General features: G+C 45.5%; 1 protein-coding gene across 1 annotated transcript in view; it reads left to right on the top strand.

Moving 5' to 3' along the window:
- Positions 1-15,616, top strand: part of Kiaa1217 (KIAA1217 ortholog) — a 289,499-nt gene that overhangs the window by 137,726 nt on the left and 136,157 nt on the right. The window contains 1 exon segment of the mRNA XM_038332995.1: positions 8,332-8,530. Coding sequence (XP_038188923.1) covers positions 8,332-8,530 — 199 coding nt within the window.

The raw sequence follows: 15,616 nt of genomic DNA, 5'->3' as shown, positions 1-15,616 counted from the left end.
ATTGTCAGACCTCTCAAAGAGATGAAACTAGAACACAAAGGATGCTCTGTGGAGATCACGTTGTAGCCTGGTATTCTTTATAGGCCCTGTCAACCCTGCTGCAAAAGGTAGGCAACTCAACACATTTAGAAATGACAGTGCCATAGTATATTTTCAAAAGATTGCACATCTGTTTAAAGGACAGGGGCATCCCTCTTTTTATGCTGGAGCTGTCCTTGTCATCTGCTTCCTGGCCTCAGCAGGCAGAAACTTGCATGGCCAGAGCAGAAGGTCCCACCCTTGTTCAAGACCATAGCCAACTTGTTGCACACACAGATGTCTGTGGTAGCTCTGGTCAGACTGTCTAAGGGCAGTGAGCAGTTGGCACTCCAGCCCACACATCCCCCTGATCTGACAATGAAATTGTGTACACGAGAGGGGAGGCTTGAAAGAGAAGATGCTGTTGTACTTTGCTCTACTGCTAAATGGTCAGATTTCACTCCAGACCAAACATGGATGTTTTCACAGGTGAAACACATGAATAATGTCTGGGTACTCTGGGTGGAAGAGGGAAGGAAGTATTGATATACTAGCCTTGAAGAAACAGGGTATGGGCAGAGTTATCAGGAAAAATTCATCAAAATAAATCATGGAAGAAAACCATTAAACCATTTCCAAACAAAAGAATGAAAATGTTGATTTTCCAAGCTCAAGTAAAGGTGGTTGAAGAATGTCAGGAAAGTTAAAAGTTGGCATCAAATAAGGGCTTGAACTTAAATTCCCGCCTTTCTACGGGGCCTGGGAGTTCTGCATTGCTGAGACCTGTCATGTGTTCTGACTCCCAATATGAAACACCCAGGAAGACAGCAGGCACTCCATCTTGAGTGGGTTTATGTCTTGTACTTGATTGACAGTAGAGCTTTTTAGTTCCTATGCCCATCTTTTATAATGGAAACAAAAGTTGGTTTATTAGCCTCCACCTCCATTTCTCTGAGTCCTTAGAGCTGAGACCATCTGACGGTTTCAAGATTGTTCTAGAACCCCTCTTCTTTCTTGCATTTGTATTACAGTTCTCACATCCACTGACATGTTTAGTGCATTTCCCGCGTTGGCCGTCATCACAGCGATGGTGCTGAGGGATCCACATGCTCCAGGCTTTGGTTATTCTGGCCTGGCTGCTCTCAAAGGGCAACAAGTTCTGGGTCCCAGAACTCAACTGAGATTGGCAGGTACCTGGCCCAGAGGGCAAAGTCCTCAGAGGATGCTGCCACCAATGTGGATGTCTGTAAGGACAGCGGCCCAGGAAGTTTGGTGTGCTTCACAGAGCTCCCTGTCTTCCTTCCCATCTCCAGTCAGGACACTCAAAGACTTAATGAGAAGAAAGGAATGAGAGTGAGAGGCAGCTGACCATACTGTGGACCATGGAAAGGACTCTAAGCTAACGCAGAGCCTTGAAAAGGCCATCCCTAGTAACTGAACTTTCTTCAAAAATGAAGTATTGCTAAAGCAAGGATGAGAGAGAAAAACTAAAGTTCATGCTTGATTTATTACGTGATAATCTCTGACTTTGTTCCTAGCGACTAGATGGTTCTCTTCAGTATAAGCGAGAATTTTGACTAGCATGAGTTGAAAGTTTCTCAAGTGTCATGATTCAAAAAAGGAGGCAATTAACCAGGGCCAGGAATGAGTCATTCTGAATACATTCACATTGTGTTTCCAAGTTCTCTGTGGCAAATTGGGCATCCATTAGGATGAAGGAAAAGTTCATTAAGGCAGTGTTGATTTTTCTTTTCAAAACAGACTGTGATCTGAATACTTTGGCTCACCAGACATTCCACTGTTCCTGACAATTAGCATGTTAATAAAGCTTTGTTTCAGGTTTATTTTTCTGGACCTCAGCATTTCAGTTTAGAGTTTAAAAGGTCTGAAAATAAGAATGAAAAAACATTGGTGATTATATCTTTGATATCCTTTCCTCTTTGACTACAGTGTTCAAATGCAACAGCATCACACACATGCACATGTGTGCACACTCACTCACTCACAGACACACACACACACACACATACACACACACACACACTAAGCACAAATCTGATATCCTAGTAAAGCATGCTGCTGGTGGCGGATGTTGCAAGTGCATTCATGCTGACAAGAAGCAGGCACAGCAGTCTCCTGGGTTAGTGCCCTGCCAGAAAGGAGATCTTTGAATGGCCTAGCAACATGTTTGTATGGAGCAGATACTGTGAAGTCAACAATGTATAGGATGTCTCAGTAAGCTAATTTTTTCCCCTGGGTGATATCACTCTTCTTTGTGGTATGTATACCTTAGATATGACTATATTTTTTTTTTGGCCAGAAAAGGGATTTTAAATAGCAACACATGAGCCAACTGTTGCCCAATGAAGGTTATATGTTGGCCAATTCTTGGTAGAAGGTGACCTGGAGCCAGCATCTCTGTAGCCTTGGTTAAGTAACTCAGCAATGAGATTCAGATCTGTAAACCTACATACTGAGTCTGGGTTTCTTCCATTGCTAGCAGTCCAGTGTGCATGGCTTAGATACTGTTTCCTCAGTGGCAAGCACTGTTACGAAGCTATAGTGATGGTTAAAAAAGATTACCAGGTACAAGCCATCTGGTCCTGGGCTGCTGGAATCTGCAGTGTTAGTTCTTTCCCCTCCTCCTTCCCTGTCATTAGGAAGAGAAGATGCCTGGAAATTTAGTCTAAAATGAAAACATGGGAGAGAACCATATGGATCCCTTTACACCATCTCTGCTCAGTGAGATCAAGTTTTCTTTAGGGAAGAGAACACTTTAGAAGGGTAAGTGGGTTGGGTGACTTGGCTGCATGGACCACCCTGTTCTCATTTGTGTTTGTAGGGTTGAGGCACTTGGTGAACTGAGAAGTGATGTGAGAGTCCCCTCTTGGGGATGTGATTACCATTAATAAATAAAAAACTGCAGTGGCCTGTTGATAGAGCAGAACTTAGGTAGGCAGAGAGGACTGGAATGAATGCTGGGAGAAAGAAGGGGCGGAGACAGGGGACGCTATGGAGCTACCACTGGAGATAGATGTGCTGGAACTTTGCAGGTAGGCCACAACCTCATGGTGATATACAGATTGATATAAATGGGTTAAATTAAGATGTAAGAGTTAGCCAATAAGAGCTAGAGCTAATGAGCCAAGCAGTGATTTAAATAATATAGTTTCTGTGTGGTTATTTTGGTTCTGGGTGGCCCAGGACGAACAAGCGGCTGCCCCTTGTAACAATCGGCACCCAATATGGCCAACTAAATCCACTTAAAAACATAAGAGAGCTGAAAAGGAATTCTAGATAACAAATACAGAGTTTAACATGGCTTCTTGCTGTTTTCTGGTTGCATGCAGCATCTCCTTTAAAAGAGGTCTTACTGAAATGGAAAGGCAGGAAGATTTTTGTCCTGGGTCACCATGGAACTACAAGGAATCCAGGGTTAGGGAACTCTTGACCGTTGCTCAAGTGACCAGAGAGTGTTCCATCATCCCCCTGCTCCTTCTCCAGCTGAGCCTAACTCTCAGTTCTACTGCAGAGGCTGCAGAGCACATGCTGGGCCACCCAGAATTCATCTTATGCAAAATGAGGCCAAAAATCTGAAATCTTATGAGTCACCTGCTTCCCTTTTAGGGCACATTAAAACACACACACACACACACACACACACACACAACCAGGTGGGTGGCACCTTTAATTTGCCATAAAAGGTGCATTTGGGAGGAAGAGGCAGGCGGGTCTCTGTGAGTTTGAGGCCAGACTTGTCTATAAAGCAAGTTTCTAGACAGTCAGGATTGTTATCCAGAGAAACCCTTCTTAAAAAGTCAACCAACCAAAGACACACACACACACACACACACACACACACACACACACACACTGTGTACATGTACATGTCTGCGAGTGTTCAGCATGAGTTTGTATTACAGCATCGGGTCAGAGGGCAGCATCAAGTGTTTTCTTCAGTGGCTGTCTACCTTGGTTTTTCTTGAGATGCGGTCTCTCATTGAACCTGAAGCTTGCCAGCTAGTTGGTAGGGCAAGCCACCAGGATCTCCCTGTCTCCTCCTCTCCAGTGCTAAGATGAAAAGTGTGCGCCATGGTGCCAGCCTTCGCATGAGCACTCTGGGAAACTGGACTCAGGCCCAAGTGTTGTGCAGTGAGCATATTCCACTGAATTCTCCCGTGCCCTATTCCTTTCCTATAGTTATAATGATATTATGGGAGAGATGGGGCTTGAGTTTGTTTTGTTTAGTTCTGGGGTTTAAACTATGTTTAAATCTTGCGTGCTACCCTGAGCCATAGGACAGGATCTCTTTTGACTTGTTTTCATGCCTCGGACTTTTGCAAACCTAAGCAGCATCCCTCTGTATTCTAACCTCCTCTAGCTGCTTGATGCTGTTTGCTTGGTCTCTAGAGAGAAAGTGGCTGTTGCTCATGTCATGAATCTGAGTAACACAGCAGCCTGGATGGGGAGGATGCGGAGGACTACTAGAATCGGTGTTGGACAGTGCTCATTTGCTAAGGAGGCATAGACTCTTCTGAAAACCCTAAGGGCCAAACTAGTTGTAAGCTTCACACTCCCTACCTCCCACTCCCACTGGTGACTGGAAGCAGAAAGCCCCAGGGCTGCTTGCCTGAGCCATGGGCCTGAGCCTCTCATCTGTGACCCCACCACAAGGCTGTGTTGTCTTCTCTCTGCACCTACTGCATCACTTCCCTGGTCTGTCCCATACCCACAGGGTAAGTTCTCTGAGCCAGGGTGGCTGCTGAGGAAAAGCCTTTGAGTAGTTTCGTTATGCCTAGGTGGCGATTGATTGATCCAGTTGGGGGAGAGAGCTCACAGCACCCCAGCACCTGGCATACTCAAGCTCCACTTCCCCCATCTGCCTTTGGTTTGTATTTTTTAATGTTGCAGTATTGGGGATAAATCCCGGATCCCACTGATCTGTCCTAAACAACGCCATCTCTTAAAACTGCAATTCTCTCCTGCCCTCACAGTGGTATGCCCACATGGCTCTTCTTGTGTGTTACGCGTATATGATGCTTTTGGTTGTTTGTTTTTGAGACAGGCCTACGTTGGCCTTGCACTTGAATTTACTATGTAGCTGAAGATGACCTTGAACTTTTGAGCCTTCTACCTCCACACCTCAAGTGTTAAGTAATGTCACCAAGCCCGATTCATGCAGAGTTGGGAATGGACCCATAACTTTGTATGTAGTAGGCATGCCCAGCTTCTCCATATGCAGTTCTTGGCACCTAAGATATACCTTGTGTGCTAGGCACAGGCTGAGTAGTCCAAGCACATTGTTTTTAATTCATCAGATCAAGAGGTATCTAATACCAGTGCCAACAATTTCCATGGCCTTTTCAGCAGTGAGTGTGTGTCTGAGGGGAGGGTGCACTGTCTGAGGAGATTGCTAGTGGGCAGGGAAGGTTTTCAACAAGAACCTAATGATATAAACATCAAGAGAAGCACACCTTTAGAACCAAACAGTCTATATATAGGAAGTTAGAAAAAAAAATATGAGGCTTTTCATCTCTGTTTTTATATTCACTTACTGCTGTGATGACCCTGAACAAGAAATAGAGATTTGATGTTTCATTTTCTTCAAGGATTATTGCCTATTGCAATGGGAAAGAGCAACCCATCACACGCACGTGGCATGCCTGCCACGAGCTGCTAGGATGGCCACAGCAGAGGTCATGAATGCAGCTGCTTCACCTGAAGGAATCTCGGTGTCTGCTATTTTGCTAGGCTAAGTGGATCTCTCCTCTTCACCTCCCTGCCTCTCCCATTAGGACATATCTAGCATGAGATTCTGCTTAGCGTAACTCGGAGGCTCTACCATTGGTGACCATAGTCATTGCTCCACGTCTTGTTGAGGTAGGTAAGAGAGGTTGAGGCCTGTTTCCCTAGTTGGATAATATCCTCCGTCTGTCACGAAGAGTATCAGTTCCCCCTAGTAGAAGCCAACTTCATAAAATGTAAATTGGGAAATAATCTGCTTTGGAAACTTGCGTATGAAAATGAACTTAAAGGGGCAATTTGCCTATTAATAGCGTTGTTTCTGGCTGGAATCTTGGTTCACAATCTCATTCTCTTGTGGCTGAGTTTTATTTTGGATATGCAGGCAACTCTAGAAGACACATCCCTGGGGGGTCACAGGAGGGGAAGAACTGACTTTGTGTTTCCCTCTGTGGCCTTCCCATGAGGTGCTGGAAAGAGCAGCTGTCTGGGTAGTGCAATAGGAGAGAGAGAGAGTGCTGTCTTTACAAGAGTCCCCTAGTGTCACACACAACTGTGGGGTCACTCAAGAATCCATAGCTGAAACAAGCGCAGATCAAGGGATAGCGGGGTTCCAGAAGCTGCACAGGTCACACGCCCAGGGCTCCTCGGTGCCTTAAGTGCCTAGTGGACTGGCATTCTTAGGCAGCCCGGGAGACATCAAGGAATGGAACAAACCAGAAGCCTGGCTTCTAGGGACCACCTATTCCCCTCCGCCACCCTACCAGCTCCTTTGGCATCTCAGTTAGGAAAAAGGCACCTGCCTGGTCCTTCTAGGTCAGTTTGCTTCCCAGAAGGTACCTGGGGTCACATGGTGCAGGTCAGTATTGGCCAGAGGTCTGAGAAAGTTGGGGCCATGTGCCCACTTCTCACAGTTCCCCAAGTTCCCCAGCTCCTCTTTTCTGCTCTACAGCCTGTACCATCCCCCATCTGCACAGTAGCCACGGTGATCTAGAAAAGCATCTTTATCCTGTTGTGACCCCCATGACTCCGCTACTACCACCAATCTTGATGGCATACTTCCTCCTATTGCTTCTCTTTCTCTCTTGCATTTTCAAGACAGGGTTTCTCTGTGTAACCCTGGCTGACCTGGATCACACTGTATAGAATAGGCTTGCCTCAAACGCAACAGATCTGATTGTCTCTGCCTCCCAAGTGCTGGGTTTAAAGGTGTGCACTACCACATACAGCCTTCTCCCTTCTTAGTGTACGTCTCCTTCTGGGTTATAAACACCGTGAGGAAGGAAGTCATGTCTGTCTGCTGTCTCATTCTATCCTTTGCCACAAGTAGGAATGCCTGGAGCAGAGTGGAGGTCTCTTGGGTCTTCACCGAACTGTGAATGAATGTACTACACAATTCAAATGTATACTTCTATCATAAATCTCTTGGGTTATTACTTCACCAACTAAATCAGGTGCTGTTTGGCATCTCCTAGTGCTGACCATTTTTCTGATTTCTGGTCAATACTCCCCCCATCATTTATGTTCAGGGAATATTTTACATACTCCCTAGCATAGCATTCTAAACAGGTAATTTACAGGGAAATTCAATTAGGCAGTGTGTGGATGGGAGTATCGACTGTGAATTAGCAAGGGAGATTAAAAAAAAAAAAGCTGGACAACTAACTAAGAGTCCCTGCCTCAGAAGAGAAATAATCAACAGTGTTATTAACATCATCCTCACATCTTACTGAATTTTTAAGCACATCTTTGCTTGTTTTGTTCATTGTTTTGATTTGTTTCTTTCTTTCATTTTTCAAGACAGGGGTTCTCTGTGTAGCCCTACCTGTTGTGGAACATACTCCATTGCCCAGACTTGCCTTAAACTCAGAGCTCTGCCTGCCTCTGCCTTCTGAGGGCTAGGATTAAACCACCATGCCTAGGAAAGATTAATTTAATTCACGTGCATTGAGTATCTGTCTGCGTGTGTGTCTGTGCATGCACCATTTACATACCTGATACTTGTAGAGGCCAGAAGAGGAGACCCCTGGAACTGCAGTTACAGGTGGCGGTGTGCTGCTGTGGGGATCCTGAGACTTGAGCCTAGGTCCTTTGGAATAGCAGTCAGTGAAGACTATTAACCCTTGAGCCATCTCTCCAGCCCCTGGAGAGTTCTTCAGAGAATACCGTGAAGAACAGGTTATATCCAGTTTACCCTGGTGCGAGTCTAATATCCACACTGGACACCTAGAACTGTGCACAGTCCCAGCTTTTGTGCATTAACAGTGAGAATCTGTTTGACGAAGGTAACAGTTCTCCACTATCTTTTCCCACAGTGCAGCTTTGTCCCCAACCTGCTTGAAATGGCATTCATAGGGCAAGGGTCCAGTGACACCTAATAAGCTCCTCGAGGACATTTTGTTTCCTGGGAATTGACACCACTGACTCCCAGAGTAGTCCTTCTGATGGCTTTCTTCCTGGTCACAGCTGGCATTGGAAATACACGGCAATGATAAATAAACTGATGATGATGATGATGATGATGATGATGATGATATAGTAATAACTCTTTCTTTAAAATGTCTTTTGCAGACAAAAAGCCCCAAGCTGTCCCACAGTCCTCAGCCTCCCAGTTTGGGGGATCCAGTTGAGCATTTGTCAGAGACATCTGGTGACTCTTTAGAAGCCATGTCTGAGGGAGACGTCCCAAGTCCTTTTGCTAGAGGAAGTCGGACTCGAGCGAGTCTCCCCGTGGTGAGGTCGACCAACCAAACAAAAGAACGATCCCTGGGTAAGTTTCAAAAGACAGTTTCAAGTGCCCTGTTCTTACTGCATGTGAATGTTTTTATACTTCCAACCATTTGCCCCTGGACTTGGTTATACAAACGCTGACTCTGGGATGCTTTGCTGGTTTATTATTGTGATAGTTTTCCATCGCTGATAATTTCTGGAGATAGCTGGTACATAAAGAAGAAAGATTTATTTTGTTTTACTGTTTTAGAGAGCCCAGTAGTTCTCAACCTTCCTAATGCTGTGACCCATTAATACAGTTCCTCATGTTGTGATCACCCCCAAAGATATAATTATTTTTGTTGCTACTTCATAACTATAATTTTGCTACTGTTATGAATCACAATATAAGTATCTGATATGCAGGATATCTAAAATGTTACCCCAGTAGGGTCGTTACCCACCGTTGAGAACCATTGCTTTAGTTCACCTTTGACTGGCTCAGTTGCTTTGCTTTGGGGCCTTTGGGATGTCAGTGTTTACGGAGCAGCAAAGCTGCTTACCTCATGGCTGCCAGGAAGCAAGAAGGATGCCTGCATAGCCCTAGTCTATTGCTTTATTCCTGTGAGGAGAACAGACGTCATTGGTGGGACGTGGGGTAGAACAGAGCTATGGCTGGGGCGCAGATAGGGAAAGGAAGGGCCAAGGGTCTCTAGTGCTCTTTCTTCTACTTGGCCACACTGTCTTGGGGTGTTGTCACCTCCTAGGAATGCTGCAGGCTGGTGAAGCAGTCCTTTGCTGATATATAGGCTTTTATGGGGACATTGAAGAGTCAAACCAAAATGAGCCTCAAGATGAGCTGATTTGTTTTCTGTCAGCCTGACAAGAGCCAGAGTGATCAGTAAGGAGGGAGCTTCACTTGAGAAACTTAAATGCCTCCATAAAACCAGGCTGAAGGCAAGACTGTGGGGCATGTTCTTAATTAGTGGTTGATGTGGGAGAGTAATGTTGTGGGTGGTGCCATCCCTGGCCTGGTGGTCCTGGTTTCTATAAGAAAGCAAGCTGAGAAAGTCTAGTGGAGCGAGCCAGTAAGTAGCATCCCTCCATGGCCTCTGCACCAGCTCCTGCCTCCAAGTTGCTGCCCTGCTTGAGTTCCTGTTCTGACTTCTTTCGCTGATAAACAGTGGATGTGTGAGCCAAATAAACCCTTTCCTTCCCAAGTGGCTTTTGGTCATGCTATTTCAACACAGCAATAGTAACCTAGCTAGAACACGAGTGTTTTCCATGTGCTGAGGAGCTGGCTGAAGTCCAGGCTGTTGCTTTTGGTCATGCTATTTCATCGCAGCAATAGTAACCCAGCTAGAACACTCGTGTTATCCATGTGCTGAGGAATTGGCTGAAGTCTAGACTGTTTCTCGGGCTGGGCACTTTCTGAATTGTCCAGGATTAGCAACTTTAGCCACCACATCGCTAGTACCCGCCAGTGTTCTTAGAGCAGGGAACAGCAGGGAACACTGAGGGATGAACTTCCAGGTGAGCCTCTTCTCTCCTCCCAGGCCATACCGCAGTGCCAGAGGGCACAGTGGTTTGGGCAGACTCTCAGCATGGCTCGGGCAGTGTGAGGAGCACTAACCGCAGAAAATACAGCCTGCTCTCCCCTCCTGGTTTTGTTGACAAGGGCTTCTCAGGTGTGGCGCTCTCCTATTAACAGATTTTCCCAAGAGGCAGAAGATCTCTTTACCATGGGTAAACTCCCCTTTCCCCCAGGATTAGAAGTTCACTTTTTATCTTCCTATGCCTTTATACCCCTTCTTAGCACCATAACAAAATGTCCGTGTTATTGGTTTAGACTACCTTGCTCACTGTGCTGGTATTCCATGTGTCTCACCTGCCATCGTGAGGGTTTCAGGCATGTGGAATTGTGGGTAAGAGGGGACAGCAAAAGGGCCAACATATAAGATAACTGAGTTCTGCCACGTAAAACCTAGCAAGTGATTGCTGGAAGATTATAGAGAAGATAGGTATAAGTCGGTACCTTGACTTTGTTTCCTCGTTGCAGAGAGCAGCCAGAGAAACTGGATTCAGATGGTATTAGAATAGCCATTCCAACTCACACAGGCAGAGCAAAATAAGGCTAGTGTTAACGTGTGGTTTCAGTCACTGTCCTAGCTACCTTAGAAGATGCAATAGTGTTTCTGTCATCAACACTATTAATATTCTTTTACTTTCACCCAGTCATTTGTATTGTTATTGTTGTTTGTGGGTGTAGGAAATATGTGTGGGTGCTGGTGCCCACATGCCATCGCATGCATGGGGAGATCAGAAGATAACTTTCCTGAGTCCATTCTCTCTCCTTACCTTGTTTTAAAGGCAGAGTCTTTCCTACTGTTTTTGCTGAACTGTCTGCTCCGGGCGGGCAGGCTCATGAATGTCTGGAGGGTTGTGGGATTACAGATCCCTGCCAAGTGTTTTTTCTCTGCCTGCCGAGCCATCTCTCCAGCCCTCTGCTGTTTATTTTAATTGTCCACATATTCTAAGCCCAGTATGGAGTGTGCTCACACACGGAAATGGTGCATTATGATCAAGTGACAACCCCTACCATTTTATCATTTCGTCTCTAATTAAATCTTAAATTCAGATCTGAAAATTCTGTGTACTTTGGGGGTGCATTGTGATGTTTTTTCACAAGTACACAATAGGTCCTGATTGCATCAGGGTAATTAATATTTCTATTGTCTCCTTATCGCCATCTTGAGTTTTTTGCTTTTGAGTCCTTTCCTTCCTATTATTCATAAAACAAAATTGTTATTGTGAGATCGGGCTGTTGGCGGCTTTGCACTCCAGGCTGGTGAGAGGCCCCTCTGATCTCTACTTCAGTCCAGTCTTAGAGTATGTGCCACTGCAGCAAGCGCTCAGTATCACAGTTAACATTCCACTTCAAGCTGGGTGTTATCAGGCACACCGGAAATCCCAGTCCTTGGGAGGCTAAGGCTGGAAGAGTTTGACTTTGTGTAAATTCCACACTTTGAGTGTGGGTTACATAGTGAATTTGAAGCCAGCTCAAACTGCCTCAAAAAACGAACAAAAAACTTTGTTTTTATTTTTATACACAAGGGTCCTTGTTTGCCAGATAAGACAAGGTCGCAGGGAATACTGTGTGTGTGTGTGTGTGTGTGTGTGTGTGTGTGTCTATGACCTGACAGTTAAATCCCAGAGTCAGGAAATCCAAGCCCTACAGCCCATTAGTTCAATCTTACAGTGACGTCTCTAGGACGCCCAGGGGCTGACATGCAACTTGGGAGCACACTACTACTCCGGCCAGGCAAGGCATTCCTATGGCCACCAGGCTGCAGTTTCCACCTGGATCAAAACTCCTGCTTTCTTAGCCACAGTCACCCTTGAGGCAGAAGACTCTGGCAATGGAATTTCTCCTTTGTGCTTTGCCGGAAATGGGGCGGGAAGGGGTGGGGAGGGGGTCAGGTCTCTGTGAAGATTGCCCCTGCTTTGCCAAATAAAGTAAAGATAAGAAGCTCCTGTGTACCTTCCCCCATCCCTGGGAACCTGAGCCTGCTGGATAATGGACCCTTTGTCTTCAAGGGAGGAATTTCCTCTGGCGGCCACAGCAGCTGGCCTTGCAGGTGCATACCTGCCTAGCACAGGAACCCGGCCTCCGGCAGAGAGACAAGAGCTATGAAGCAGTGATACCCACAAAATTACTGAGGGGACATTTCTGGTTGGCTGTGCTTCTGCAAAATGCTCAGCCTGAATTTAAAGCCAATCTTGCTGTAAAGTGCCTATAACACATGGTCACAGCAAATTAGAGATATTCGATATTCAAGTTCAGGTTCAGTCACTTCAATAAGGGGCCACTTAACTTTGTTGGGGGGGAAATTTTTAACTTTCGGAGAGAAACAAAGGGACACAAGGGGAGGAGAGGACAGGAGGTGAGAAACATGAAAAGTTTGCCAAAAGGGAGGCTACCTGTGGCCTCAGAAAATGAGGAGGGCATTGGGCCAGCAATGTTACTGCTGCCCTTGAATGCCTCCTTGCGGCCAACTTGGGAATTTCTCTGGGATTCACCTGGTGTCCAGGGAGCTTCCTGAGGTTGATGAGGCAGTGAAATGGGAGGGGGGGGGGGGATGTGAGTCACCAGGAATCTGCAAATACAATCTCCTTTTCAAGGCCCTTTCTTGGCCTTGCTTTAAGGAAATCCCCTTGAGCCTGGTCTTATTTAATTCAGACACGCAGAGGAATGGTCCCCAGAGTCCCAGTAAGCAGCAGTGACACTCCCAACCACCCCTTGTCATAAACAGCTAGATCTGCAGCTGTGAACCCACCAAGCCCCAGAGGCATGACCTTATAAACCCACTAGAAGCCATGTGACTTTGTTGTCATTTTGTTCTGGGTTGAGAATTTTAATGCATCATATATATATATATATATATATATATATATGTATATATGTGTGTGTGTATATATATATATACACACATACACACACACACACACACACACACACATATATATATATATATATATATGTGTGGTCTTAACCTGTGGGTCGCAGCCATCAGAAAACATGGATTTCCAATGGCCTTAGAAACTGAGACACCACTAAGTAGCAAACTTACAGTTATGGAAGTAGCAACAGAATGATTTTATGGCCAAGGGTTGCGGCATTAGGAAGGTTGAGAACCACTGTTCTGGTGTATCCATTTACCCTGATCATCAAAGACTTTGCTCCCCACCTCGAAATCAAAAACTTTTAGGTCAGGAGTGGTGACCCAACTGTCAGGCTTATCCTGCTATATCGCTGTCACCCACAGCCTCTAGCGGGTGCAAGAGCTACCTCTTGCTGTTATTCTGCTAGGGGCTGGGCATGCAAGGCTAAGAATTACCGAGTATAATAGAAAGTATTTTCTCTGCCCAAAGATCTTCTGCATTCTGCCCACTTCTCTTTTGTTCCCCACTAACTTCTGGCCACAAGTAAGCTTCCATGTTTTCTTGTGGCTGATAGTTCATGTCCTCTTAGCACTGACTAATATCCCCATCGTCTAGGTCCTGCCAGTTTAACGTCCATCCTCTGAAAAGCATCTTGGCTGAGTTCAAGTGTGGACGGTTATGAATAAAGCGCTGAGAAATCTGTGTGTAGGTTTCTTTGAGTAAATTCCAGATAGCAGGATTATGGATTATATGGGAAGGTTTTTGTTTTGTTTTTAATTCAGTTTTCCATTGTGGGTACCTTTAAGGGGTAGGGATAACTCTTACAAGATTTGTTTTTATGTCTGTGTGTACACAACATGCACATGAGCGCAAGCTGCCTGCAAAGACCAGGAGAGGATGTCAGATACTCTGTGAGTCACCCAATGTGGTTACTGGGAACCAATTCGGTTCTCTGCGGGAGCAGGATGCTCTCTCAACTGCTGAGCCATCTCTTCAGCTCCCACTGCGGGGTCTGAATTAACTTGAGTTTCTATCGTTAGATCAAGTATCACTTCTAGTGATTGCTGGAGGTATTTGTAGAGACCTTGACCTGCGCACTAGGGGTTGTACCTCCGGGATTTTATACCTTACCTCCCCCAAGTGTCACCACCAGTGTGAACTACCATTGCTGCCTGCCCTGGCCACAGAGCCTGGAATGGGACCATGTCCTGGTTAACTTCCCTGTTGCTGTGACAAAATGCCATGACCCAAAGCACTTATATAAGGAAGAGTTTATTCTGGCTTGTGTTCAGAGGAGAGCCCACAAAGGCAGAGGGGCGCGGCAGCAGGGAATCCGAGCTCACTTCTCAGCTGCACACAAGAAGCAGAGAGTAACCTGGAAGTGGGCTAGACTATAAACTTCCAGTAGCCTGCGTAGCAGCCACGCACTTCCTTCAGCAAAGCTCTACATTCTAGTTCTCAGAGTTCCATTAACCTCCCCCCAACAATGGAGACAACCAACTGGGGGCTAAGTGATTAAATGTAGGCGCCCTTGAAGGTTTCTTTCAAACTTCAACAGGCTGACTAGGGGGAAACCTGTTCTGGCTCACACTCTATATGTAGCAAATTTGTCATCCTAGTCCTTCTTAGGCTATGTGGAGGCTTGGCATCATGATGGTGGAGTCTGAACTCAATGGTCCTCAAAACTTCTTCCTCCCTGGAGAAGAGAAACCTTCACACATTTGCTTGGAGATAAGACTGCCAAGTTTTAATTATTCTATGTGAATAATCTATTATTTCTATTGCTTCTTCTCTGTTTTTCTAGAGTGGAAGAATTTTGAGGGGCTAAGCGTGATTCATTCTGCAAGGGGCTTCTAGTGCATGTATTTGGAGAGAATTGAAAGCAATAAGACATGTATAAAATGCATGTGTATGTATTAACTACATGTGTTCACATAGCCATAAATGTAAGCTGTTCTCTGTATTGCTAGTTCTGAGGTCCTCTGATATAACCATCTGCAGAACCAGAATTCTCCCAAGACTGTGGGTGTAGCTCAGTAGTATAGTACTTGTCTAGTGTGTCCAAGGCCCTAGGCTCAATCCCATCCCTAAAATAAAATCCTCTGAAAAAAAAGTAAATTGTATCTATTCTAACTGTGCAGCATTCTCTAAACAATGCAGTAATTATTTAGGTAGATTTTAGGTTGTGTTAGGTATTCGGACCAATCTAGAGATGTTTAGAAGTCGGGGATGTGTGTGCATTATAAACAGATTTTATCAGATTATATATAAGGGACTGGAGTATCCCCAGACTGTGGTGTATTATGAGATCCGGGCTGTACTCCCCTGTGGATGCTGAGGGGGCAGCTACTGCGATGAAAGATGGGAACTTCTCATTTGAGGAGAGCGAGGCGGCAGTCAGATGATGGTCTAAGCCAGGTCCTTCTAATGCCGAAGGCTGGCAAAGAGACAGCGACAGGAAAGAAATGTACTCAGTAGCTCTGGTTTATTGCACAGGCCAGGTTTCAAAGACCTCAGCCTGCTTCACTTCCACCAGTCAGTGTGTTCCTGACCTGCTCCTACCATTTGAGTAAACACTCACTGACCTTCCCGACACAACCGACACCATTTCTCCTTCACCCTCTTGCCACTGGAACTAGAAAGGGTAAGAGGAAAGCCAGTCTCCCCCAATGTGAAAACCACTTTCCAGTAGAGTTTGGTTTTG

The sequence above is a fragment of the Arvicola amphibius genome, chromosome 6, assembly GCF_903992535.2.
Source record: "Arvicola amphibius chromosome 6, mArvAmp1.2, whole genome shotgun sequence".
Classification (NCBI taxonomy): Eukaryota; Metazoa; Chordata; class Mammalia; order Rodentia; family Cricetidae; genus Arvicola; species Arvicola amphibius.
The sequence above is the reverse complement of the archived record's forward strand: the minus strand, read 5'-3'. Positions and strand labels throughout refer to the sequence as shown.